This window comes from Nomascus leucogenys, chromosome 5 (genome assembly GCF_006542625.1).
Source record: "Nomascus leucogenys isolate Asia chromosome 5, Asia_NLE_v1, whole genome shotgun sequence".
Lineage (NCBI taxonomy): Eukaryota > Metazoa > Chordata > Mammalia > Primates > Hylobatidae > Nomascus > Nomascus leucogenys.
In genome coordinates, this window is record NC_044385.1 from 59,840,367 (window position 1) to 59,865,897 (window position 25,531).

Sequence of the window (25,531 nt, forward strand, 5' to 3'; positions counted from 1 at the left end):
TTTATATCAAGCCTAAAGAGTATATTTTAAAATAATTATCCTTACAGATACATTTCTAAAATATTACGTAATTTCTAAACATCTATGATTATGTAAATTCTTAAAGATTTGAAAAGTAGATGATTGGGAGACTATATCATTTTTCTACCTATATTTTGTGGATAATGTGCAAAATTTAGGAATAAGGTACAAAAACTATGCATTTCAAAATAGCTTAAAGGTGAACTTTATCCTTGGCTTCACACAGATGTGCTTATTATCCGAACTCATACAATTCTCATACTACATTGTTTATTTGCTTTGTAAATACTCAAGTTGCTTTAACTTATGCTTTTGCATGTAGCCTTGAGTCTTCTCAGCACCTCCTGTAACATCTGTGATTTGATCCTTTGCTTCTTGCAACTAAAACAAATAATCATAATAATAAGCTTTACTCATAATCTAGTACAAATCTGCCCATCACCTGCTTTTGTAACTAAATTTTATCGAAACACAGCCACACCTCTTCAATCTGCATATTGTTTATGGTTACTTTTGTACTGTAACTACAGAGTTGAGTTGTTGCAACAGAGATCCTATTGCTCACAAAGCCTCACATAATACTTTCTGATCCTTTACAGAAAAGTTTACCAATCCTGCTCTAGGACTAAAACACAACATTATTCTGTTTTTCTGTGTTTAAATTATATTTGATTAGATAAATACTCAACTTACAAAATTTGTAAAATGGGAAAAGATGGGAAATTAACATATGATAAACCTTTATGTTTTTGAATTATAAGCACCATTACATCAACTTATTTAATTTTATTTCTTTGTGTGTACACATCTAGTTTTATGGTAATAAAGTAATTTGTATACTTTTAACATTTAAAACTAGCATCTTTCCAGTAAAACAAAAAGAAAATTTAAAAATAAACAAAAACAAAACTACAATAGACAATATCAATTCCAAATGAGATCCTGATTCTCCTATTTAGCAACAGAGTTAAAGCCATCATTAGGAGACAATGTATTTTAAAATTGTCATCTTAAACTGCAAGGATATTCATTAAACATCACAAACAAGGCATAGGAGAAGCCATGTTATAAAATTGCCCTTTTAGCCCACCAAAACATCTCAAACCCACCCTGTGCTGACCTTCTATAACTCCATTTTTTAGAGGGTTTTTTTTTCTGTTTTTAAACAAGAGAAATTAGATAGACACATGTTGGTGAATGCTCACTGTTCTTATTCACATACAGACAGGATATACTCTCAGCCCAATATACAGAGAGGTGGGGGGAAAAATGTATTGTTACACATTACTTCTTGGGAGCCTAGGCACCGTCTAGCTTCTAGCAGAGTGAAGAGTGAAAAAAAAGGTTACTTCATTTTGTTTTCTTTTCCCCCACACAGCTTCACGCTGTTGATTCCATACAGTGTTTGTTGGGGTACAGGGAGGAACAAAAGTAAATATGAAACAGAAAGGAGTGGAGATTATTTTTCCATAGTATTCTGCTCAAACTATTTCCTCCCAAAATAAGTTGAGAACCATGGTGCAAATATGAAAGACCCCCCAAAAAAAGGCCAACTGAGCACAAGAGGGAAAAAAAAAAAGACTGCAAGTTTCTCCTAGAGACTGGGCATAATTTTTTAAGTTGGAATCCATCAGTGTTCTGTGAGTCATCTTGTCCTTCTTCTTCCTCTCCTTCCTCCTCTTCATCACCATCATCATCATCTTCAACTTCATCTTCACTTTCTTTTAATTAGTATCTTTCAAACTTTCTTTCTTTCTTTCTTTCTTTCTTTCTTTCCTTTCTTTCTTTCTTTTTCTTTCTCTTTGCTCCTCCTCCTCCTTCTTTTCTTCTTCTCCTTCTCCTTCTCCTTCTTCTTCTTCTTCTTTGTCTTCTTCTCCTTCTTTTCTTCTTTCTCCTCCTCCTTTTTCTCCTTCTTCCTGTTGGCCTTCTTTCACATTATTATTATTTATCTCAGGAGCCAAGTAGCATTGCACCCTCACACCATGCTCCAGCTCACTGATTGCTCCCCCCACAAACTGTTTTCTCCTCCACTTTCACCTCACATCAAGAGGCCTCAACTACAGTTTTAAATATTTACAGATGTAAATGACCCCGGCTATGCCAGTAATTATAGAAATTAACATGATGCTTTAGGTGGCAACCAGATGTTTCATGGAATAGTTTGAGAGGAAGTATCTTCACAAAAGCCAGAATGCCTCGGTCTGAATCTCAGCTCCAGCAGTTAATAGCTATATGACTGTGAGCAAATTAACTTTCTGTGTCTTTTAGAAAATATATATATTATATAAAATATATGTGTAAATATAAAATTATATATAAAAATTTATATAAAAATCTATAAAATGAAGAAAATAGTATCTACTACACTGGGATGCTGGAAAGATTAAATTGTGGGATATATGTAAGTACTCAGAAGAATATGTGTCATGTACTGAGCTATCTATACATATGTGTGTATAATATTTGCTATTGGCATCATTATTTTTATTATATTTTATGTTCTGGTGACATGGCCGATGAAAGTGGTCTATACCTGCACTGAATCATTCTTCACACCACTAAAAATTACAGCAAATGGGATGAGGCCCAGTACATCTTCAGTACTTCATGGAACTTTCACCAGTTCCATTAGCCAACAGTGCTTTTTTCTACTTTTAATAATTTATAGATTACTTTTCTCTATATACTACTTAGGGGGCAATGATCATGTACTACAATGCAAACAGCACCTCCTGGATTGAGTAATATATAACTTACATGACAATCAGAGGCAGGCTAAAGCCACTGACCTGAAAATATCAGACTCTATTGCTGAATCAAAGTTTTGCAAATCAATTCATTTGCAGCAACTGTCTATGTTGGGCTGCTTTAACAAGCACACTGATGAGCAGATGAAGGTTATGTTATATGGCATCTCAGAAAAGCTGCAGCCAGAGTTTTTCAGATTGTAAAGTGGTATCAATCTATAAATCTCAGTTCTGGCTGCACAATGAAAGAAGGAAAATTTAGATTTGTTTTCACAGTGAAAAAACATGAGCATTTAATTGAACAATTTTTCTCTGTAAGACTTAAGTGGTCTTAATTTTGTGTTTAATTTCTTAAAATACACAAAATAAAAGCTTTACTACATCAATGTCTCAAAAAAAAGAAAATACTGGTGTGGTACAAATATTTAATTGTATTCTAACAACTGTTAAGCTAAACTATTTTTGATTTATACAAAAATAAGTGACATGTATTTCACATATTATTCTCCTCTTAAGCAAATTTACAGTAAGATAAAATTATCTCTCATGAAAAAAACTAAAGGCAATGTAGAATTAAGGGTGCAATTGTTTTGCACAGACTAGAAAATAAGTGTTGAAGCATAAGGTCAGACTCAGAACAGTCAGAGCAAGAAATATTGTGTGGCAGGTCTGAATGAATGAGGCTAAATGAACAGAAACTGAAAAAGCACGAAAGACAGCATGAGTAGGGAAGAGAGATGGTGAAATCAGCCCAATTAACCCCGAGGACAAAGTCCAATGGTAGGGAGATAAAAACATATGTCCATACAATAACTTGTAAATGAATGTGCATAGCAGCATTGAAAATAATAGCCAAAAAGTGAAAACAACCTAAACATCCATCGAGTGATGAACGAATAACTGGTATAGCCATACAGTAGAATATTATTCAAGAATAAAAAAAAATGAAGTACTGATATGTGCCACAATACAAATGAACTCTGAAAACATTATGCTAAGAGAAAGAAGCCAGTCGTCAAGGAATGACGATTTATATGAAATGTCCAGAACAGGCAAATCTATGGAGACAAAAAGTAAGGATGCAGGGTTTCTTTTCAGGGTGATGAAAACACACTAGAATTGATTGTGGTGAAGTTTACACAACTCTGTGTGTATACTAAGATACACTTAGTTGTATACTTTAAATGGGTGAACAGTATATGTGATTTATATCTCACTAAAGTTGTTTTTAAAAATCTAATGGCAAGATTAAGAGAATTTTCTTTATTTCTATTTTTTCTTTTCTTTCTTTCTTCCTTTTTTTTTGAAACAGGATCTCTCTCTGTCACTCAGGCTGGAATAAAGTGGCACAATTGTGGCTCACTGCAGCCTCAACCCCCTGGGCTCAGGTCATCCCCCTACCTCAGCCTCTCGAGTTGCTGGGACTATAGACTCCCACCTCCACTCCTAGCCTCAGGTAAGTTTCTTAATTCTCTATTTTGAATGTATACACAATACATAATCTAAATATTAATATGCTTTTACAATTTGTTTTAAATTTTTTTAAATAAAGGAAATGCCCAACTTTTCAAACAGTTTGTAAATTAACCTAAAACATTTGCATTTTGAAGAACAATAACATGGCCTTTCTGTAATGGTTAACCTGAAATCCATGAAATAAATAGGCGCAGATTCTATATCTATTCACAAAAGTGAAGATAAAAATAAGATAATTTTTGGAACATTCTATGAAACATTCTCCTCTGATTTAATCTGGCTTGCCTCATGCTGGCAATAGAGAAGTCACTAAAACATACTGTTTAACAGGAAAAAAAGTCTCTCAACTTTTGTGAGGAATGATACATAATTCTTAACTTTTCTAAGGGTATTATAAGGAAGAAGTGTATGTAATTATAAAAAAAGGCATAATGAAAGTCATTATAAAGATACTAAAATTTTAATAAAATCAGTTATAATGAAGATACGAAAGAAAGCTATCTTCTGAAATTAGTATCCTAAAACACTTTTATCATTTAACCAGCTACCATGTTAACAACTGTTGACATGTTAAATTTCACACATATTTGACTTCTGACTTGAAATAACTTCTTATTTAACTCCTATGTCCCCTTTTCTAAATTAATGTGGTCGCATAATGTAACCTCTAGGGAAGCCTCTGATATAGATGGTGTTTTTTTTTTTAGATGAAGTCTCGCTCTGTCGCCAGGCTGGAGGGCAGCGGCATGATCTCGGCTCACTGCAAACTTCTGTCTCCCAAGTTCACGTGATTCTCCTGCCTCAGCCTCCCCAGTAGCTGGGACTACAGGTGTAGGCCACCATGCCAGGCTAATTTTTTTTTTTTTTTTTTAGTAAAGACGGGGGTTTCACCATGTTAGCCAGGAAGGTCTCAATCTCTTGACCTCGTGATCTGCCCACCTTGGCCTCCCAAAGTGCTGGGATTATAGGCGTGAGCCACTGCGCCCAGCCCGACATAGATGGTTTTTTTAGGGTTTCAGCGATTTCTTGTTGAAGTTGTCTCACAACTACCTGATAAAGTATTTTTGTTACTGATTTTGTAAATCACCTTATTATTAAATTTTAAATAATATCTAACTCTAACATATACTTTGAAAAATATCACCACATATACAATTCACCTTCTTTTCCTTGTGTGTACATATTCCTATTTATTACCGAATCCAGTTAAGGACACAGCAGGTGTTATCTTCCTGCCAAATAGATATTCTGTTACTAGACGACAGTTTTAGCCCACCATTCAGTCATCTGCTGATAATTCTGCGATGCTTAACAACCTGCTGAAGTCTCAAGAAAGCAGTGGATATGTGAGTGAGGCTGGCGGTGGTCAATTCTACACTGAGAAACGTTTCCCTCTTTTTCCTCTTTTTTTTATCAGGAGCTCAAATCAACCTCGGGGTCCTCAGTTATTCACTTGCCTGTCCAAATCTTCCCAATAGATTCCTGTCTCAGAATAAAAGAAAAATTCCAATGGCCTTTAAGGCCCTGTAGGTAACCTCCTGACCTCAGCTGCTATGACTCTGTCTCCTACTTATGGCATTTCTACTATATGTGAATCCCACCTCCCCTCATTAGTCTGAAAATGAGGATCCAATGCCAAACTAAAAGGTCACAGATAACTACACTTATCATTGCTGGACAAAGCTCTATCCAAATGATGGTCAGTGAGCCTTGAAATAAAAATTATAAATAAATTATATGTAATAATAGTAAATTATGTATACCAGTGGGAAAAATAAATCAAATATGGTTTTGCTAAAATTCACTCTATTTGTCCCAGATTGTTATTTAATAAAAAGTAGATGCCTTTTAAAAGTTGAGTGGTCATAACAACATGTAATTTGAAATGGAAATATTTTCAGGTTTAAGTTAAATTGACATTAATAAAAATAAAATTATACTAACTAAAACGTATGAAAAGCTACTGAAGAAAAAGTATTACAAGATGTAGCAATGCACATTTCTGCCATTGCCATCTATTATAGTAAGACATAGTCTCTGATACAGTTTGAATGTTTGTCTCCTCCACATCTCATGTTGACATATGATCCCTGGTATTGGAGGTGGAGCCTAATGGGAGTTGTTTTGGTCATGGGGGCTGAACCCTTATAAATGGCCTGGTGCCCTCCCCGGAGTAGTCAGTAGTTCATGCCAACTGGTTTTCTGAAAGAACCTGGCAGCTCTGTCTTGCTCTCTTCTCTCTTACTGTCTTGCCATGTGAGGCACCTGCTCCCCCTGCACCTACTGCCATGAATGAAGCTTCCTGAGGCCTCACCAGAAGCTGGGCAGATGCTGGTGCCTTGCTTGTACAGGCTTCAGAGTAGTGAGCCAAATAAGTCTCTTTTTGAATTACTAAGCCTCAGGTTTTTTTTTTTATGGTAGTGAAAAACAGACGAATATTGACACCTTGAAACTTGGAGATCACGAAAAGTCAAAGTAAGAGAATATGGGCATTATATCCCAAATTTGAAGTACACAAAAATATATAAAGCAAATAATTTAAATTGAATATTTAGCCCAGAAAATAATTGATAAAAATGATTAAATATCTTCTTATTTTGCAATTATAAATAGAAATTTGACACAATGTGAGTCAAAACTAGACCATCCATTTAAGACAATTTTTATTTTAATTTTAAATTAGAAATTATTATGCTTATTTTATCTAACAATTTTATTGAAAGGTTAATCAGATAAGGACAAATTATAATTACCTAATATTGCCATAGTATCTTACATACAACTACCTGTTATTCAACAAAAGCCAAAAAGGTAGCCAGTCTTGCAAGTTAAGATGGATCAAACAACTGAAACCAGTACTGTGTTATATCATTATATTGTTTGCATTTAAAATAAAATATAAAGGCAACCACAGAAATTAAGTAGGGACTATAACTGCTGTGCAGAAGAGATTTCATACAGCAGGCATGAGACTGCCATCCTTAGAAAGGCCTGCTCGCATGGCTGACCTCTGCTTGGCATTTGGGAACTTGGAATTGGGAGAGTGCCCACTATTTCCTAAGTGACAAGAGTGGTTTACTCTGTCCTAAACTGTTTGTACAAACAATGCGGTTTACTCTGAATAGCTGCTTTCCTTCTGGGAGTCTGGAAGTTGAGTACCTTTGAGAGAGAGAAGCCTATGTGACTAGCCTCCATAAAAACTTGAGTGCTGAGTCTCTAATGAGATTCTGGTACTGGTAGACAACATTGCACATGTGTTGTCAAATTTTGAAGCTGAGGGAATTAAGTACATCCTGCTAACTCCACAGGAAAAGACTCCTGGAAGTTTGTGCCTGATTTCCTCCAGATTTCACCAAATACACTTTTTCCCTTTGCTAATTTTGCTTCGTGTCCTTTAATTGTCATAAATCGAAGCCCTGAGTATGACTATTTGGTAGGCCCTGTGAGTCCTTCTAGAGACGCACCAAACCTGGGGGTAGTCTTGGAAACTGTGACACAATTGCATTATGTAAATTTTTAAAAATTTAACTTGATGTGTTATTTGTGACTATAATCAAAGGTTATTTCACAGAATACCTTTATCTAATCTGTTGTTCTTGATAGTTGCCTTAGAGATGTATTTCTATATTGGTTTTAGTAAGGCCATAAAAGGGATAGAGAAAACAATAGTCTCAGAAAATAATGTGATGAAGCTACAATCCTATTTTATACAAAATAAAAAATAGAGAATCTTGATGACTGACAGTATGTTTTATAGTATGAAAATTTCTTGAACTAAACTGAAAATATCACAGTCAATTTTCTCCAACTTAGCAGTGTTTAATTCCTTTTTATAATTATGCATCAGGCTGAGAGTGATGACATGCACCTGTAGTCTCAGCTACTCAAGTGCCTGAGGCAGGAGAATCACTTGCGGTCAGGAGTTAAAGGCCGCAATTCTCTATGATTGCATCTGTGAATATCTAAGCTGCACTACAACTTGGGCAACATAGCGAGACCCTGTCTCTTAAAACAATAATAATAAATAAAATAACTGTACATTCATGTAACTGGGATAACTGTAGAAAAACATATAACCATTGGATATGGTATAATACTCTATTACTGATCATAGAGTTCCTTTTATTTTTTCCAGTCTTTTTCTTAATTTCTTATACAACTAAAAACATAGTTCACCTATTAAAAGCAGTTTTTCAAAAAGTCAAAAGAATTGCATCCAAAATGTATGATGTGTTATCTGCTGTTACCCCTAAACAGTAGATTTTACCATAAAGATTCAATAAAACTTTTATTTGGGGATGAAAAGGCAGTTATCTTATATAGAGGTGGTTAATAGTGTGATAATCCATTCAAGAGCTCCATCTAACTGGGTAGGCGTGGGAGAAGGAAGCCTCTGAGAGCAACCTAGGAAGGCCCCTGGCTTGAGAAATGTCAGTGGACTCAGTGTTGGAGTAAGAGGGATGCGGAAGGGAGCAGTGGGGCGGGGCCGCTTTTGCTAGGGATCATGGAGAGGAGACAAAGAGAACAGACTGTGCCCTCTGATTGCCCCGAAGGCTAGGCCCTGCCGCAGAAGCTGTGCTAGTGGCCCTGTTCACTCGCCCTTTGGGGGTGAGTAGATAGAATTTCCTTCTCTAATTAACCGCTCAGAAACGCTAAGTCAACAGCCCATTGTTTGCTGTGGCTGTAATCAGGAAAAGATTCCTATGAAGGCTGCCAAGTGGCTACTCCCCACTTTTTGTTTCTGCTTAACATCCACCTGCTTCCCAAAGTGACCTGCTCTGGCTCCTTGGGCTGCACTGGGGAGGGGCGGTCGCTAGGGTGGGGAGGGGGCGAGCCCCAGAACCCATAGGGCAGAGCATATTGGCTCCATGTATAGGAGAGAGTGAAAGAGATGGGGGTGGCATTTTCTTCCAGGAGAGTTGTGGGGAGATGACCTAACATAAGCGCGCCCCTACTCCGCACGGGCGAGAAGGGCAAAGCTGGAGTGAACCGAGCTGAGCCTGGGCCGCCCAGCCCTGGAGGCTGGAGGCGCTGCGGTCGGGAAGCGCTCGGAGGATGGAGCCCTTTTCCAGGTAAGCAGGGGGCCAGGGTCTCACTCCTGAGCCGGCTTCCCACGGACCCCAGGCCCCGGCAGGGTCCTGCAGTGAGGATGATCATGCCCACGGGGTGGGTGGGGTGTTAGCAAAGCGCGGCCGCAGGGCAGGTTTTGGAAGCCACTCCGCGTGGCTGGGCTGGAGTGTGCAGACGTGGAAAAGCCCGGAATGGGGAGTGCGTGTCCGCTGGAGGCCCGAGACTGGCCTTCCCTCCCCGGGTCTGCGGCAGAGGTCGAGGCCGGCAGGCTGCCCAGCTGGGCCTGTCCCGGAGCTCCCCTGGGGCGGAGGCGCGGGAGGCGGGGAAGGGCCGGGCGGCGGGACAGGTGTCTCCAGCGGGATGTCGGGAACCCGTCGGGGCCGCCTGAGGTGCAGGGGTCGGAGGCCAGGCGACGCGGGCGGGAGGGAGCCCGGCCAGAACTGCTGAGAGCCCCAGCCGCGCTGGGACTCAGGGGCTCCCTGCCTTTAGCCACTAAGAGGCGGGGCAGGCTGCGGGGTGCCCGGGAGAAGCCAGGTGCCGCTCATTTCACACGGACTAATTGGATCCTGCCGCCTGCCTGGGACCTCGGCATTGTCTTGTCCCCTGCACTGACGGGGAAACTGAGGCACGGAGCGAGTAAGGCGGGGGAGGGAGTCGCCGCCTCCGAGCAGGGGTGCGCCCGGCACCCACCCGCACACCCGGCTCCCGCGTGGCCTCTGCTCCTGCTCGGTGCACCGCGGCATCTGGGGAAACCGGGCTGGGCTCCTCTGTCCTCTAGAAGCTATTCGTAAGTTTTAGATAAATGTTACTACTAGACACGAGGAAAGTGAATCCATGATTGGCATTGAACAAATGGTTGCACCGCGTTCTCCGCATTAGATGGAGTATGTGATTGTGAGTGAGAGGGGAATGGGCACTGAATCCTTACCTACACAAATGCCTAAACTCGTAAGGCATTATGACACACACATCTGAAAATCTAAGTGATAGGAATTCTAATGGTCTGGGATCCAAATGAGACCCAGTCACTGTTAGCAGCCTTCAGTTTTGTCCTGTTGCCCGTAATTACCCCAAGGTCAGGGAGAAGCACTGAAGCAAAGGCATGAACATCACTTTGAAAAAGAAACCTGCCTGAGGCACTCGTCCTTCAGACTCCCCTTGAAAGTATTCCCTCATTTCATTCAAAAGGAGTTAACTTTTCCAAACTAAGTGGTGCTGATAGAAGATGCTACCTGATTTAAGTGTTGCTGTAATTCTTGAAGCTCTTCGAAGACATCTTGGCCTTCCTCTGTTCCCTCCCCTTCCTGCTGTTTTGCAGACATATCCACTGGGGAATTGTATGGCAGGAGGGCTGATTTTATTTAGTTGGCCCTTGATTCCTGGTTTGCACAGTATCTGGGTCCGGCCTGTAGCCCTCGGGTCCAGGTAAGTTCATTAGGAAAAGATTTATTTACATTCAATTTAAGGCATCCAGGTCCTAAAACAGCACTTATATTATCTGTGAGATAATCCTGCTTATTAATTTGCAGAATAGTCAGATGTCTATAGAGTTTTGGGTAGGAAAGGGGTAAGCCGCTTTCAAAATTTATTCTTGAGGAGGCTGAAGAGGAGATAAAAGCAGATTTTGAAATTCTGCTAGAACACTGCCACTGGCTAGGGGGAAAGATAAAAACCATAGAATAAGTCATGAGAATAATGGACCTTTTTAACAGAGCTTTCTAGAGAAGCTTATAGCTTATTTTGCACAAATTTTTTTTTTTTTTTGAGACGGAGTCTTGCTCTATTGCCCAGGCTGGAGTGCAGTGTCACAATCTCGGCTCACTGCAAGCTCCACCTCCCGGGTTCACGCCATTCTCCTGCCTCAGCCTCCCGAGTAGCTGGGACTACAGGCGCCCACCACCACGCCCGGCTAATTTTTTGTATTTTTAGTAGAGGCAGGGTTTCACTGTGTTAGGCAGGATGGCCTCCATCTCCTGACCTCGTGATCCACCCGCCTCGGCCTCCCAAAGTGCTGGGATTACAGGCGTGAGCCACCGCCCCTGGCATTTTGCACAAATTTTAATGTGTACTTTTTTTTCTTGATCAGGTTCACGTATTCAACTTGTATACATTTTCATATTTATGGCTATGCTAATTTACAGTGTAGGAGAAAACCGTCAATATATGTTGAAGAAGAAATCTATGAGGTGTACAATAGAGAGAGTGCATGAAAGAGAATATATTAGAAGAAGGCACCCTAGAGCTATTGGACTCTTAGATCGTCAGATCTGGGAGGGTGTTCATCCTTTCCAGTGCATGCAGGAGGAAGCTGAGGCTCTGAGGTTTGGAAACCCAGGAGATACCACTCAGATGATTTCTAGCAGGTTTGTATTAAATCTTAGTTTTGGAGAGTTGAGAATCTTGAGTGATAACCTTGGCTGTTGAATTAAGGACATGACGTTCTTGGAGAAAATTAATCAGGAAGGGCACTGGGTGAACATTTATCAAGAGATTCTTTAGCAAACGACAGATATAGGTAAAGCATAGGGAAATGAGCCAGAAATAAATGAATTAAATAAGGACCTATTTTGGGGGAACTAAATAACATTAACTTCAAAGTTATTTGCAGTGTGTGTCCCTTTGCCCCGACCAAGCCAGTATGACTGACTCATGCGATCACAGAATTCTGCAGAATGATCTCTAGTCTCTATACATTCATACATATGAATGTATAGAGGTCTTATCTTGATCTTTCTAAGGCAGTGACTGTTGTTCCTTTTTACATATATTACTGAGAGGGTTGTATGCCCAGTGAGTCACCAACAGCTGTCACTCTGGCTGACTACAGTAGTCTGCAAGCCTCCTCACTTCTGATGAGCAGCCACACCTTGGGCAGTGCACGCCTTGTATTAGTCAGGATGGGCTCAGCTGTGTGTCACAGATCCCAAATAACAGTGGCTTATGCAAGGTAGAAGTGTATTTCTGTTTCATGTGCTCATGTCAAAGATGTGCTGGCAGGACAGGTCTGGCCTGTGGAGTCATCTGAGGCCAGGGATTTTCTGTCCCCAAACTCTGTTGCCCTCCTTCAAGGAGTCCCACATGGTTCACCATGCCATGCACACCCCTACACAGGAAGCAGGAAAGGGCACCCCCTTACCCTTTAAGGCCGGTCATTGCACACAATTACACGCCTCACTTTTTTTTTTTTTTTGCTTATTCCCATGGCCCATAATTTAGTTTCATGGTCATATGACCAGGCTGCAAGGGAGGCTAGGGAGTGCAGTCTATCTTGGGGGGCCAGAAGCCCAGCTAAAATTTCTATCACTTTGGATGAAGGTGAGAAGGGGTGTTGGAGATAACTAGCAACTCCACAAAAGCCCTGACAAGGATCAGAGTTGATACCCAGTCACCTTCCCGAGTGATGGTCCACACAAAGCTGGAACCAGGATAGTATTTCTTGCATGCCTGCCTTGATTCATTCAACAAATGCTTGACTGAAAATAAGGAAGTGGAAAAATGCAGTCACTATCTTCATAAAGCTCTAACCCAGGTTGGTGCCTACTAAGTGATCACTAGTCTAGGTGTGGTGTACAGAGTAAGTGGGGACTGGGGAGGACAGTAATTCAGATAAGAGAAGAGAGAGAGAGTGGGTGATTGCAGGGAAAGATGGGAGACAGAAGAGGCTCCTAGCTCTTTCCAGAAGGCACTCCTGGAAAAAGACCAGACCCAGAAATTAAAAGTCGAGAGTGTAACTGTAGTTGAACTAATGAAACTGAGAGTCCAACCCATAGCTTTGTGAGAGGCACAAATGTAATTTTTTATTTTTCAAAATAACATTAATATAATTTCTTCTATATTCCTTGTGCAAATCCTCAATGTTCTACATTGAAGAAGAGGCTAAATAGGAGGTATAAACTTTCTAAATTTTCTTATTAAAAAATAGTGCTGAGCTGGGTGGTGGCCATGTCTCTAATCCTAGCTATTCAGGAGGCTGAGGCAGGAGGACCACTTAAGCCTAGGAGTTCGAGTCCAGCCTGGGCAACATCATGAGACTGTATCTCTATAAACAAACAAACAAACAAATAAATAAAAAAGAAATAGTGCCACAACTTACTTTGCTACGTATTTGGGAGAACGCCTATTAGTTAATAAAAATCATTTGCTGAAGGTTGTCTACATGCTGTATAAACAAGCTAGATAGACTCTACCTACATCAGGTATGCAAAACTAGTGAAAGAATTACAGAAGAGTAACCATTTGCTTTCAGGCTGGCTCCTTCTTCCCTGGAGAGCAAATTGGAGTTTATCCTAACCTGACACCTTTATGATCTTCTGATCATTTTATTCCTGGAATAGTTGTACTCCACATTTTGAAAGGCTAAAATGAAAATTATAGAACCCTCAACAAAGTTTGATTGATGGAATTTCGATTTGACTGTTTCCAGCCACTTCTGAGTTTAACAAAGGAGGCTCGTGTATATTCTTCATGGAATTTGGCTCCAAGAAAACTCAACTCAATTTCCTGGAATGGAGCGAATTTGTGACTTCAAAGGGAAACATCTGCATTTCCTTTCCCAAAAATACTCCACTTGCATTAGACTGCACCCTGTGACATTTCCACCAGATGGCAATACAGTCTTCGGATGACAGAGTCTTGCTGGTTTTCAAAATCTAGAAATATTTGTGTAGGCACTATAAAAAAGCATTTTTTATAAATGAAAAGCTGCCATAACCGTCCCCCATTCTAAAGCAACCATCTTTATTTGCATATATTCACTTTGAGTTTTTGTCAATATTCATACAGTCATAAGTACATTTATAATGTGCATGGCATTTTAGTCTACTATTAAAATTCAGCACAACATATATCATTTACATATTTCTACATGACCTTCATAATTATTGCAGCAGTTACATACTATTACACATAGTAAACCTTTCCCCTATTGTTACATAGTTTGTAGTATGCACTTTTTCACCTGTTATGGATAATGCTGCAGGTAATGGCACACAACTGGCACACAGCTTTGGAATATTAGGAAGAATTTTAGGGATAGGAATACAGGGTGAAAGACACAGATGTCTTTTGCTCTTTAACTTTTCTAGAAAGAGGTGCAGATTTACACAGCTATCAGCACTGTGAGAGGATCTGGGTTCTGACCAGTTGCACTAGGCCACATTTTTGTTTTGTTTTTTTAAATCCTAAAAGTCAGGTGCAGGGGCTTTAGCCTGTAATACTAGCACTTTGGGAGACTGAGGCGGGAGCTCTGGAATTCAAGACCAGCCTGGGCAACACAGTGAGACCCGGTCTCAAAAAGAAAAAAAGCAAGAAAGAAAACGAAAGAAAGGAAGGGAGGAAGGGAGGGAAGGAAGGAAGGAAGGAAGGAAGGAAGGAAGGAAGGAAGGAAGAAAGAAAAGAAGAGAAGAGAAATTAGGGCCAGTGGCAATGGCTCATGCCTGTAATCCCAGCACTTTGGGAGGCCAAGACGGGCAGATCACCTGAGGTCAGGAGTTTGAGACCAGCCCGGCCAACATGGTGAAACCCCGTCTCTACTAAAAATACAAAAATTAGCCGGGCGTGGTGGCAGCGCCTGTAATCCCAGCTACTCGAGAAGCTGAATTGCTTGAACCTGGGAGGCGGAGTTTGCAGTGAGCAGAGATTGCACTCCAGCCTGGGTCACAAGAGTGAAACTATGTCTCAAAACAAAACAAACAAAAAAAATTAGCCGGGTGTGGTGGTGCATGCCTGTAGTCCCAGCTGCTTGGGAGGTTGAGGCAGGAGGATCACTTGAGCTGGGAGGTCGAGACTACAGTGAGCTGTGATTGCATGACTGTACTTTGGCCTTGGTGATGGAGCAAGACCTTGCCTCCAAAAATTATATATATATCGTAAGACATCTCCCATGATGATACATTAATTTCTTTTTTTTTTTTTGAGACAGAGTCTTGCTGTGGCCCAGGCTGGAGTGCAGTGGCACGATCTTGGCTCACTGCAGGCTCTGCCTCCCGGGGTTCACGCCATTCTCCTGCCTCAGCCTCCTGAGTAGCTGGGACTACAGGCACCCGCCACCTCGCCAGGCTAATTTTTTGTATTTTTAGTAGAGACGGGGTTTCACTGTGTTAGCCAGGATGGTCTCGATCTCCTGATCTCGTGATCTGCCCGCCTCGGCCTCCCAAAGTGCTGGGATTACAGGCATGAGCCACCGCGCCCGGCCGATGATACATTAATTTCATTCAACAAGTATTTGTTCAATCTGCTGTTCCAAGTTTGATATTGAGTACTGGGAAGGCAATAATGAGGAAATACAGTCAGGCGGGGAGTCAGATTCTTCATCCTACAATTATATAAACAAGTGTCAAGCCCCTGCCATGACAGGCGTCATGTGGGAGAGTAACATGGTGCTCCGCAGCCCTGAGTGGGAGCGTTGCTCAGTCAGGAGGCCCGGCCATCCACGTTTCATCTTCCTTCCAGGGCTTGCGTTTGCTGCTCCCTCTGTTTGGAGCACTGCCCAGGCGTTGTCTTAGCTCCTGATGCGGGGAAAACTGCATGGATAACCTGGGGTGGGGGCAGTGTCTACAGAGGAAAGGACTTGAAAACGCACTTCCCCCGAACTAGGTGACATTTTCTGTGTGTGTGGCCCTTCTTCACAGTGGCCTCCTAGAAAAACAAGACCCTGACTCAAAGAACTCCTCTCATTACAGTAAGACTGTTTGGAATGCTTTACTTTTTTAAAAATTTAATTGTTTAATGTGGTAAAAAAAATATATAACATAAAATTTACCAGCTTAATCATTTTAAGGACACAGTTCAGTGGCATTAAGTACATTCTCTTTGTTGTGCAACCATCACCACCACCCACCTCCAGAACTCTTTTAAAATCTTCCCAAACTCTGTACCCATCAAACAACTGCCATTTCCTTCTCTCTTCACCCCTGGCAACCACCATCCTACTTTTTCTTTATATGAGTTTGACGGCTCTAGGAACCTCTTACAACTGAAGTTATCCAGGTCTGTCTTTTTGTGACTAGCTGGTTTCACTTAGCATAATGTTCTCGAGGTCCGTTCATGTAACACGTGTCAGAATTTCTTTTGTTTCTAAGGCTGAAGACTATTCCATTGTATGGACCTACCACATTGCATGTATCTGTTTATCCACTGATGGACCCTTGGGTTGCTATAGAAAACAATGCACCTATGAACATGGACATCTGTTCCAGTCCTTGCTTTCAATTATGTTGTGTAGATGTACAGCAGTGGAATTGCTGGATCAGATGGTAATGCTATGTTTGCTTCACTATTTATCATGTGCCTTTATGCATATTGTGATAAAATTTGATTTTTACAGTAGTCCTCTGAGATAAGTAAGCATTAGTCTGTGGTTCAGAAAAGTGTTTTCTTCAAAGTGAAATGATGAATGAAAGAGTATCCCGATCTTAAACTTGGCTTTTTTTTATTGCCCATTCACCTTGAAGAGTGGTTCCAATCACGAGTGTTACCTTCCAAGGACAATGTCATCCTGGTTATAACCAGCTTGCTCCCCTGCCTTGAGCCTTCTGTCCAAGTCTGTCCAGGTGTGGGTCTGGGGCAGGAGACAGCTCATCCATTTCCCACTGCACGGAACAGAGGCTGTGTCCAGGGCCCGAGCAACAAAAGTTTCTCCTTTGGGTTTCTGTTTCCCTCTTTCAGTTCAGAGTCTGTCATCTGAACCATGAGGATCTGGGGGTTTCTGTTTGCCATTGAAATCTGCAAAGGGAACATAAACTCACAGGACACATGCAGGCAAGGGCACCCTGGCATCCCTGGGAACCCCAGTCACAATGGTCTGCCTGGAAGAGATGGATGAGACGGAGCGAAGGGTGACAGGGGATGCAGGTACTCATCTGGCGGCTTCGGCTGCCTTTCAACTTCTCTCTTCATTCCTTTCACCTCATTCACTCATCATCTGTGTGATTTTCCACCTACCCACTCACAACCCATCTATCCATCCACCCGCAACATTCACTGGGGCCTGACCCCAGTCATCCATCCACCCATCTGCCCAGCAACACTCATGGGGTCTGCTCCATGCCAGACTCTGTGCCAGGTGCTGGTGGAGAGCACAGGGCAAGATCGCCATGACCCCTGCCCTCCTGGGTTCTCTCATCTCTGACACCGCAGAACAATTTCAGTAGTATACAATGTCATGGATCCTCCCATCACAGGTGACAGGTATGTTGGACTTTTGGCAACACAAGGCCAATAGAGAGATCTGATCATGAATTATTTGGCAGCAAGCACCCAGCTGCAGTGCAAGTGAGAGCTAATACTGCATCGTGCCATGAAGCGGGAGATGCAGAGTAACAGATGACACAAAAGGAGACGAGAATCTGAAGCCATACAGCTGCTGCTTATGCATCTATATGACCTAGGTTGGGACCCTGTCCTAGGGTCTGGGGATCTGGGGACAGGATTCAGCCTCTGGGAGGGAGGTTTGCCAAATCCGGGAAGTCTGAGTGGTTTCCATAACAACAACAAATAGACTTGGTTTCCAAATGGGGTACCATTCTTGAGCCCTGGTCTTGACTGTAGGGTCACATATCTAAGACATATGCAGAATGATCCATCTGGGTTAAGTGCACAGTTCAGTGGCATTACAAAAAAAATAATAAAACTTCTATGGACCTTTTTAAAGATAAGTTTGTGTTTCTAACATGTCTCAGTTTATGGCATTTGGTGGCCTGATAGTTTTTTGAATGGGCTGGATGAAGCCAACGGTCACCAGGAAGCAACTTTATTTCTTTCTAACCACCATCCTGCACAACTGCTCTGTGAGGTGTCTTCTCCTGGCTCACATCTCCAACTCATTGACACTATTCCAGTCCCCCAGTAGCAAACAGCCCAGTCCAAATGAATAGCAAAACCTTACCCTTAATGAAATCAGGTCTTCTGCCCTCACACTGTGACCACAGTGGTGTGTGTGTGTGTGTGTGTGTGTGTGTGTGTCTATTTTATTTCTGAATATTTAGGATTTTCATTTTTTAAATTTTTGTTATAAAATATTACACACAAAAGGAGATAAATAGGTGATAAAAAATACAGAGAACTATGACAAACACTCCTATACTCAATACCAAATTTCTCTACCTCTTCCCTGTTGAATTTCTCTCCTCTTTACTCACCAATGTCCATTCTTTCAAGTTTTACATACTTCTCAGAAGCAAATGTTATATCTGTTTTTTCTATGTAATTCATAGGTATTATGTGTAATGTATATTCTTTCTTAGAAGGATATTCAATCAATTGCTCACACTAAAAATTTACTTCATTTTTATCTTATCATCTTAAAGTGTATTTTTGTGTATGTTTTATACCAAACATATTTTTCATATACTACCTGTGCATAATTTAGAAACATATAAATGTCTACTGATTGGGGTCTGTGTTCATGCTTTGTGAGTTGTGGTTGCATGAACATGAAAGCTCAGAGGCCACCGCTCTAGAGAATGGGAGAAACGAGAGCCAAGCGGGAAACAAAAAGAGGGAAGGAGAGGAAGACACAGGGGAGCAGCCAGTGGAGCGGGGAGGGGAGCGCAGGGAGGGGTGAATGTAGGGAAGAGCCCCCTCCATTCAGAGGCCCCACACTGACCAAGGCCCCACTCAGGAGCGCTGGCATCCCAGGAGAACAGACATCGTGACAGAAACAAGTCTGCCTGTGTCAGTCCTGTCTCAGGACCTGCAAGCCGGCCCAGCCTGCTCCTGTGGCCCCACAGCCACTTCAGTGGGACTGAAGTATGGGGGTGTCTGCTGCTTTGTGAGAAGCCAGAGTCCGGGGTGAGCTGTGGCCCAGTGAGCACTCTGCTGCCATGGCCCGAGCCATCTTCAACCTGCTGACAGATAGCACGCCAACCTGGGGCTCAGGGGGGCCTGTTCTGAGCACAAGGACTTCAGTGTAGTCAGCAGAGCCCCACTCACCTGATGTTCTCTGCCAGCTTGATTGGTGGCATTTCCCCCAGTCTAAGGCACTAGAGGGACCCTTCCAGAACTCTCTCTTCTATCTTAGGATAGTGTCACATAACCATAGTCATCTGTGTTTTCATAGGAGGCTAGTAAATCTTCCGTTCCACTCTCCTCAAGAGTAATGGAAGAGAAACAGAGTGAGGAAACCTCCTTGCACCTCCAACATTCAGACCACATCCCAAGTCCTTGTCACGGGAGAGGAACACAATCATGACAGTCAGTCCCCATTGCACACACTCCCTCCTCATCCTGTCTTGCTGTGCACTCTAGGCACGTCCTAGAGATTAGCACTTGGGAGGTCACTCAGTTCATTTCTTAGATCACCTATCCCACGCAGCTCAGCACCCCAGATGCCTGCTCATGCCTGACTCTCTCCACCTGCACTCGTGTGGACGACAGAGCACCCCTCAGGGCAGGGGTCACCCCCAGACTCTCCAACACACATGGCTGATGGAGACCAATGGCCAGAAAAATCAGAAACGGAATTTCAACTCATGCCTATTTTTTGCTTTTCCACCTAGGAGAACCAGGACGTCCCGGCAGCCCGGGGAAGGATGGGACGAGTGGAGAGAAGGGAGAACGAGGTTAGAAGTTCTTATTTATGGCGCTCTAATTCTGAGCTGTCACATATTTATTAATAACTATTAAGCGTTTACCATGGACAAGTCCTCCATGCTGATTATAATCTTCCAATAAAGGCAACACAGTTCTTACTCTCTAGATGGGGGGATTCTACAGGGATTGGCAGGCTTTGCAGAGGGCTGGGTAGTAAATATTCTTGACTCTGCAGGCCATACAGATCTGTCACCACTACTTAACTTCCCCTTGTAGTGAAAAGAAGCTGTAGATGCTCCATAAATAAGCATGGCTGTGTTCCAGTGACGCCATATGTGTGAAGACCGAAATGGGAATTTCCCATGGTTTCCATGTATTGTGGAATATTATTTGTGACAATTTAAACATGCAAACCATGGCCAAGCACCACGGCTCACACCTGTAATCCCAACACTTTGGGAGGCCCAGGTAGGAGACTCACTTGAACCTAGGAGTTCCAGACCACCCTGGGCAACATATTGAGACTTTGTCTATACAAACAAAAAAAATTAGCCAGGCATGGTGGCACATGCCTGTAGTCCCAGCTACTCAGGAGGCTGAGATGGGAGGATCGCTTGAGCCTGGGAGGTTGAGGCTGCCGTGAGCCATGATCTCATCACTGCACTCCAGCCTGGGTAACAGAGTGGGTAACCCTGTCACAGACAAAAACCAGAAAAACAAAAAAAAGTCAACCATGTTTGTTTTGCTTGTGGGAGGGAGGCTGAATTTGGCCTGTGGCTGTAGTTTGCTGAACCTTGAACCTTGCAGTGGATGAGCACTGAAGAGTGAGACTGAGTTTTTACTTGGTGCATCTGGCAGCACCGCATGGAGGAGGTGGCACTAGAACTGGTCCCTGATGGGTCAGGATGTAGTCATAGCGGCAAACTTGTGTAATCTTCACTTTGTGCTTTTCACGTACTGACTCACCGAATACAATATCCCCAGACACTAGGTACTTTTATCACCCTAGTTCCATAGGTGCGGGAACAGAGGCACGAGGCTCACTAGCTCGTCTGACGTCCTCTGTGCATATGGGGACAGAATGGAAAGCTGGCATTTAGCCTCAGAGTCCACACTGGCAACCACGGCTCTTTGGTATGGGTGGGGGTGCAAGGAAGCAGCAAGGTTTCTGTAGATGCTGAATTGCCGGTGGGATAGATGGGTTGGGGCTGGGGTTGGGCAGAAGAGGGCAATGCCTCGATGCAGGCTTTATTTTATGTTCACTCCAGGGAGGAGGTTTTTAGAGGATGTCACATGACTAGGGTTGACAGTTAATCTGCCTGTCTCTGCTCTGCAGTGCTTTCTGTCGTGGATTGACATTATTTAATAGCCAGCGTGGTAGACTTAGATGGTAGGGTTGTAATTTCTAATGTGAGCCCTGACACGAATTTAGTAGACAGTAGTCAAAAGGTGTGTTGGGATGTGTGTGTGTCAATTTGCACGCACGTGTGTAATTGGAGTAATTGACTTTTATTTATTTTTTTGAGACAGGGTCTCACTCTGTTGCCCAGCCTGGAGTGCAGTGGTTTGATCATGGCTCACTGCAGCCTCAGCCTCCTGGGCTCAAGTGATCTTCCCACCTCAGCCTCCTGAGTATCTGGGACTACAGTTGTGTGCCACTGCACCTGGCTAATTTTTGTACTTTTTGCAGAGATGTGGTTTTGCCATGTTGCCTAGCCTGATCCTGAATTCCTGGACTCAAGCAGTCTGCCTCTCTTGGCCTCCCAAAGTGCTAGGATTACAGGCATGAGCCACTGAGCTGGGCTGGAGTAATTGAATTTTATTTTCTTATTTTTAATTAATTATTTATTTATTTATTTTTTAGAGTCAGAGTATTGCTATGTTGGCCGGGTTGGTCTTGAACTCTTGGCCTCAGGCAGTCCTCCTGCCGCAGTCTCCCAAGGCGCTAGGATTATAGGTGTGAGCCACTGCACCCAGATGGAGTAATTGAATTTTAAACTCTGGGCATATACTGAACCTGTGCACTATTTTGTTTCATTTGTGAGCTCCATTATAGAAAAACCAAAGTTGTTCACAAGGGAATCTTTCACAAACCATCTCTTTATTTGCTCTTTCTCTATTTAGGAGCAGATGGAAAAGTTGAAGCAAAAGGCATCAAAGGTGATCAAGGCTCAAGAGGATCCCCAGGAAAACATGGCCCCAAGGGGCTTGCAGGGACCATGGGAGAGAAAGGCCTCCGAGGAGAGACTGGGCCTCAGGGGCAGAAGGAGAATAAGGGTGACGTGGGTCCCACTGGTCCTGAGGGGCCAAGTGGCAACATTGGGCCTTTGGGCCCAGCTGGTTTACCGGGCCCCATGGGCCCTATTGGAAAGCCTGGTCCCAAGGGAGAAGTTGGACCCATGGGGCCCCAGGGTGAGCCAGGAGTCCGGGGAATAAGAGGCTGGAAAGGAGATCGAGGAGAGAAAGGGAAAATCAGTGAGACTCTAGTCTTGCCAAAAAGTGCTTTCACTGTGGGGCTCACGGTGCTGAGCAAGTTTCCTTCTTCAGATGTGCCCATTAAATTTGATAAGATCCTGTATAACGAATTCAACCATTATGATATAGCAACGGGGAAATTCACGTGCCACATTGCTGGGGTCTATTACTTCACCTACCACATCACTGTTTTCTCCAGGAATGTTCAGGTGTCTTTGGTCAAAAATGGAATAAAAATACTGCACACCAAAGATGCTTACATGAGCTCTGAGGACCAGGCCTCTGGCGGCATTGTCTTGCAGCTGAAGCTCGGGGATGAGGTGTGGCTGCAGGTGACAGGAGGAGAGCGGTTCAACGGCTTGTTTGCTGATGAGGACGATGACACAACTTTCACAGGGTTCCTTCTGTTCTGCAGCCCGTGACAGAGGAGAGTTTATAAATCCGCCACACCATCCATCAGAACCAGCTTGGGATGAGCTTATTCAGATGGTTTTACTTTACTAATTCCTCCAATTATTATAATAATCATAAAAAGGTGAAAATGGAAAAGTTATTCCCAAAACTGATTCTGTGTAACTTACTATTTTTCCAGGAGTAAATATTTAAGATAGCTGCATGGTTTATTCTAATTTATTTCCCATTTCTTATCATTCCTATTATCTGAAGAATCCTTTGCCTGTGCGTTTCTTGTGGGAAGAGTGTTTTGATATCAATTTTAGTGCTCTAAGGAGTCATATGAAGATGTATCCCTCATCTGTGTTTCTGAGGACATTAAGGGGAAAGTAAAGGGAAATGTTTATTCCATTTAGTACTAGCAACAGCTTTAGGCTGGTGATGCTGTCACACTCCAGAAAGCTGTAGACACTGCTCATTTTGTCTTTTTTAAAAAAATGTATTTTTAAGTTCTGGAATACATATGCAGAACGTGCAGGTTTGTTACATAAAAATGTGCTGTGGTGGTTTGCTGCATCTATCAACCCATCACCTAGGTATTAAGCCCTGCATGCATTAGCTATTTGTCCTGGTGCTCTCCCTCCCACTTTGCTCATTTTCTAACCTAGGTTTCAATCACCGTTCTATCCAACAAATCATTGTTTGATCATTATTTGCCAGACATGAATCTCTACTTGTTTTCTAGGACTGCCCTAATAAAGTACACAAACTGGGAGTCTTTAAACAACAGAAATGGACTTTCTCACAGTTCTGTAGGCTGGAAGTTTGAGATCACCATAGCAGCTGGGCCATGCTCCCTCCAAAGGTGATAGGGGAGGATCCGGCCTTGCTGCTTCCAGCTTCTGGCAGCTGGTGGCAGCATCACTCCAGTCCCCGCCTCCATCTTCAGGTGGCTGTCCTCCTTCTGTATCAGCCAAATTTTCCTCTTCTTACAAGGACAGCTTCCCTAATCTAGTATGACCCATCTTAATCATAATTGCAAACTCCATATTTTCAAATAAGGTCACATGTACAGGCACCGAGGGTTAGGACTTCAGCATCTATTTTGGGAGACACAGTTCAACCCAATCTGCCCTCTGGTTCCCAAAATTGATTTCCTTCTCATGTGCAAAATACATTTTCGCACCATCTCAACATTTCCAAAAGTCTTAACACTTTTCGTATCAACTCCTCTCACCATGTACATCATTTAAAAAAGCTACAGAGGAGACTTACTGTGTGACACATCGTGTCTCTCCATCTGTGATTCTGTGAAACCAGACAAGTTAATCCACTTCTAAAAGACCGGGGGTTGGGGGGGTGAGACAGGCATAGGGTAGACAATTCATTCCAAAAGAGAGAAAGGGGAAGGAAAAAAGGGTTCACGGGTCCCAGGCAATTCTGAAACCCTGGAGGGAAAATCCCATTAGACTTCTTTCACTATTTCCCATCTAAAATTTTTAACTGACCTATGCAAGAGTAAAAAGATACCGGACAGAGACATCAAACAGAAGTGCAGGATAAATTTACTAAGAGAGTAGGTTAAAAGGGAAACTTCTCCTTCAGGCCTATGGTAGGCATTTCTTGTTTACTCAAGTACCTGCCGTCTCTCAAAGAATATCTAATGTCCACTGGAATTCGCATATGTCATGATTTTGCCCGCGCCCACCCCTAGTCACTTGGGAGGGGAGCGCAACCCTAGCCTTTCCTTACTCTGGACACAGGGGGCGGTAAACCGGGAGGGCGGCCGAGAAGGCCAGGGGGAGCGACGCTCTTGCTCTCGGACGACAACGTGCCCACGTCCTGAGGCCGCGCCCAGACCCGGAAGCGGGGCCGTCACGTGGGGCGGCGTGGGCTGCTGCCTTGGAAACGCGGAGCCCGGGCTCCCAGCAAAAGCGCCAGGGCAGGGGTCTGCGTTGGAGGAAGGGACTGCTCCGGTGATAGAATGCTGTGCGTCGGAAGGCTGGGCGGCTTGGGAGCCAGAGCAGCAGCTCTGCCGCCCCGGCGGGCGGGCCGGGGAAGCCTCGAAGCCGGGATCCGGGCCCGAAGGGTCAGCACCAGCTGGTCTCCCGTGGGCGCCGCCTTCAATGTCAAGCCGCAGGGCAGCCGCTTGGACCTGTTCGGCGAGCGCCGGGTGAGCGGCGCAGGAGGAGCTCCCCTCAGTCCCCGAGCTAAGCCGACCCCTGCTCCGCGCGGCCAGCGACACTCAGGGCGAGATTGTTTGGGCCTGGGAGGAGGCGGGCAGCGAACCCACCTTTTACAGTGGCGTCTTGTGTGCGCTCTCGATGACGGCAAGGTCACCTCTGCTTTGAGGGGCCGGGTTTAGTGGTCTCCTCCCCAGAGTGTCGGGTCCAGGAACTGCTTCTGCATGAGCCCCTTGCTCCACGTGAATCTTGAATAGTTCGTCCTGGCAGCGACGTGAATTCGGCCTGCCAGGACCCGCCCTCTGCATACACTCAGGCGCACCCCCGCTAAAGCCCTTTAGCTCCAGCGCTACAGTCCTGCCTTAAGAGGCCTATCTCTGTACGTTCACAGGCGGTATCACATGGTCTTTTTGCAAGGACACAGCTGCCTGCAGTCGAGTAATGGTAATTTCATTAATACCTGAAATTCCGTCACCTATTAATTTATTTCAAAGCTTTGGGCTTTCTTGTTCTAAAACACAAAACTCTGTTGAGACGAGTCTCACTTCCATAGTGCCATGGAATTGGTCACTTTGATTTCTTACCCCAGGAAGTCACTAGACTGCGTTGTCTAGTGAAAGGTGAGAGGAAGGCAAG

General features: G+C 43.3%; 1 protein-coding gene and 1 pseudogene across 1 annotated transcript in view; both read left to right on the forward strand.

Moving 5' to 3' along the window:
• The first annotated feature begins 17,001 nt into the window (after nucleotides 1-17,001).
• Nucleotides 17,002-22,741, forward strand: LOC100606481 (annotated as a pseudogene).
• Nucleotides 22,742-24,574: 1,833 nt separating this feature from the next.
• The window catches only part of MIPEP (mitochondrial intermediate peptidase), a 174,457-nt gene continuing 173,500 nt past the window's right edge, over nucleotides 24,575-25,531 (forward strand). Inside the window, exon 1 of the mRNA XM_003273111.1 lies at nucleotides 24,575-24,885. Within this exon, the coding sequence (XP_003273159.1) occupies nucleotides 24,697-24,885 (189 nt within the window). The 5' untranslated portion in view covers nucleotides 24,575-24,696. The remainder of the gene's footprint in view (nucleotides 24,886-25,531) is intronic.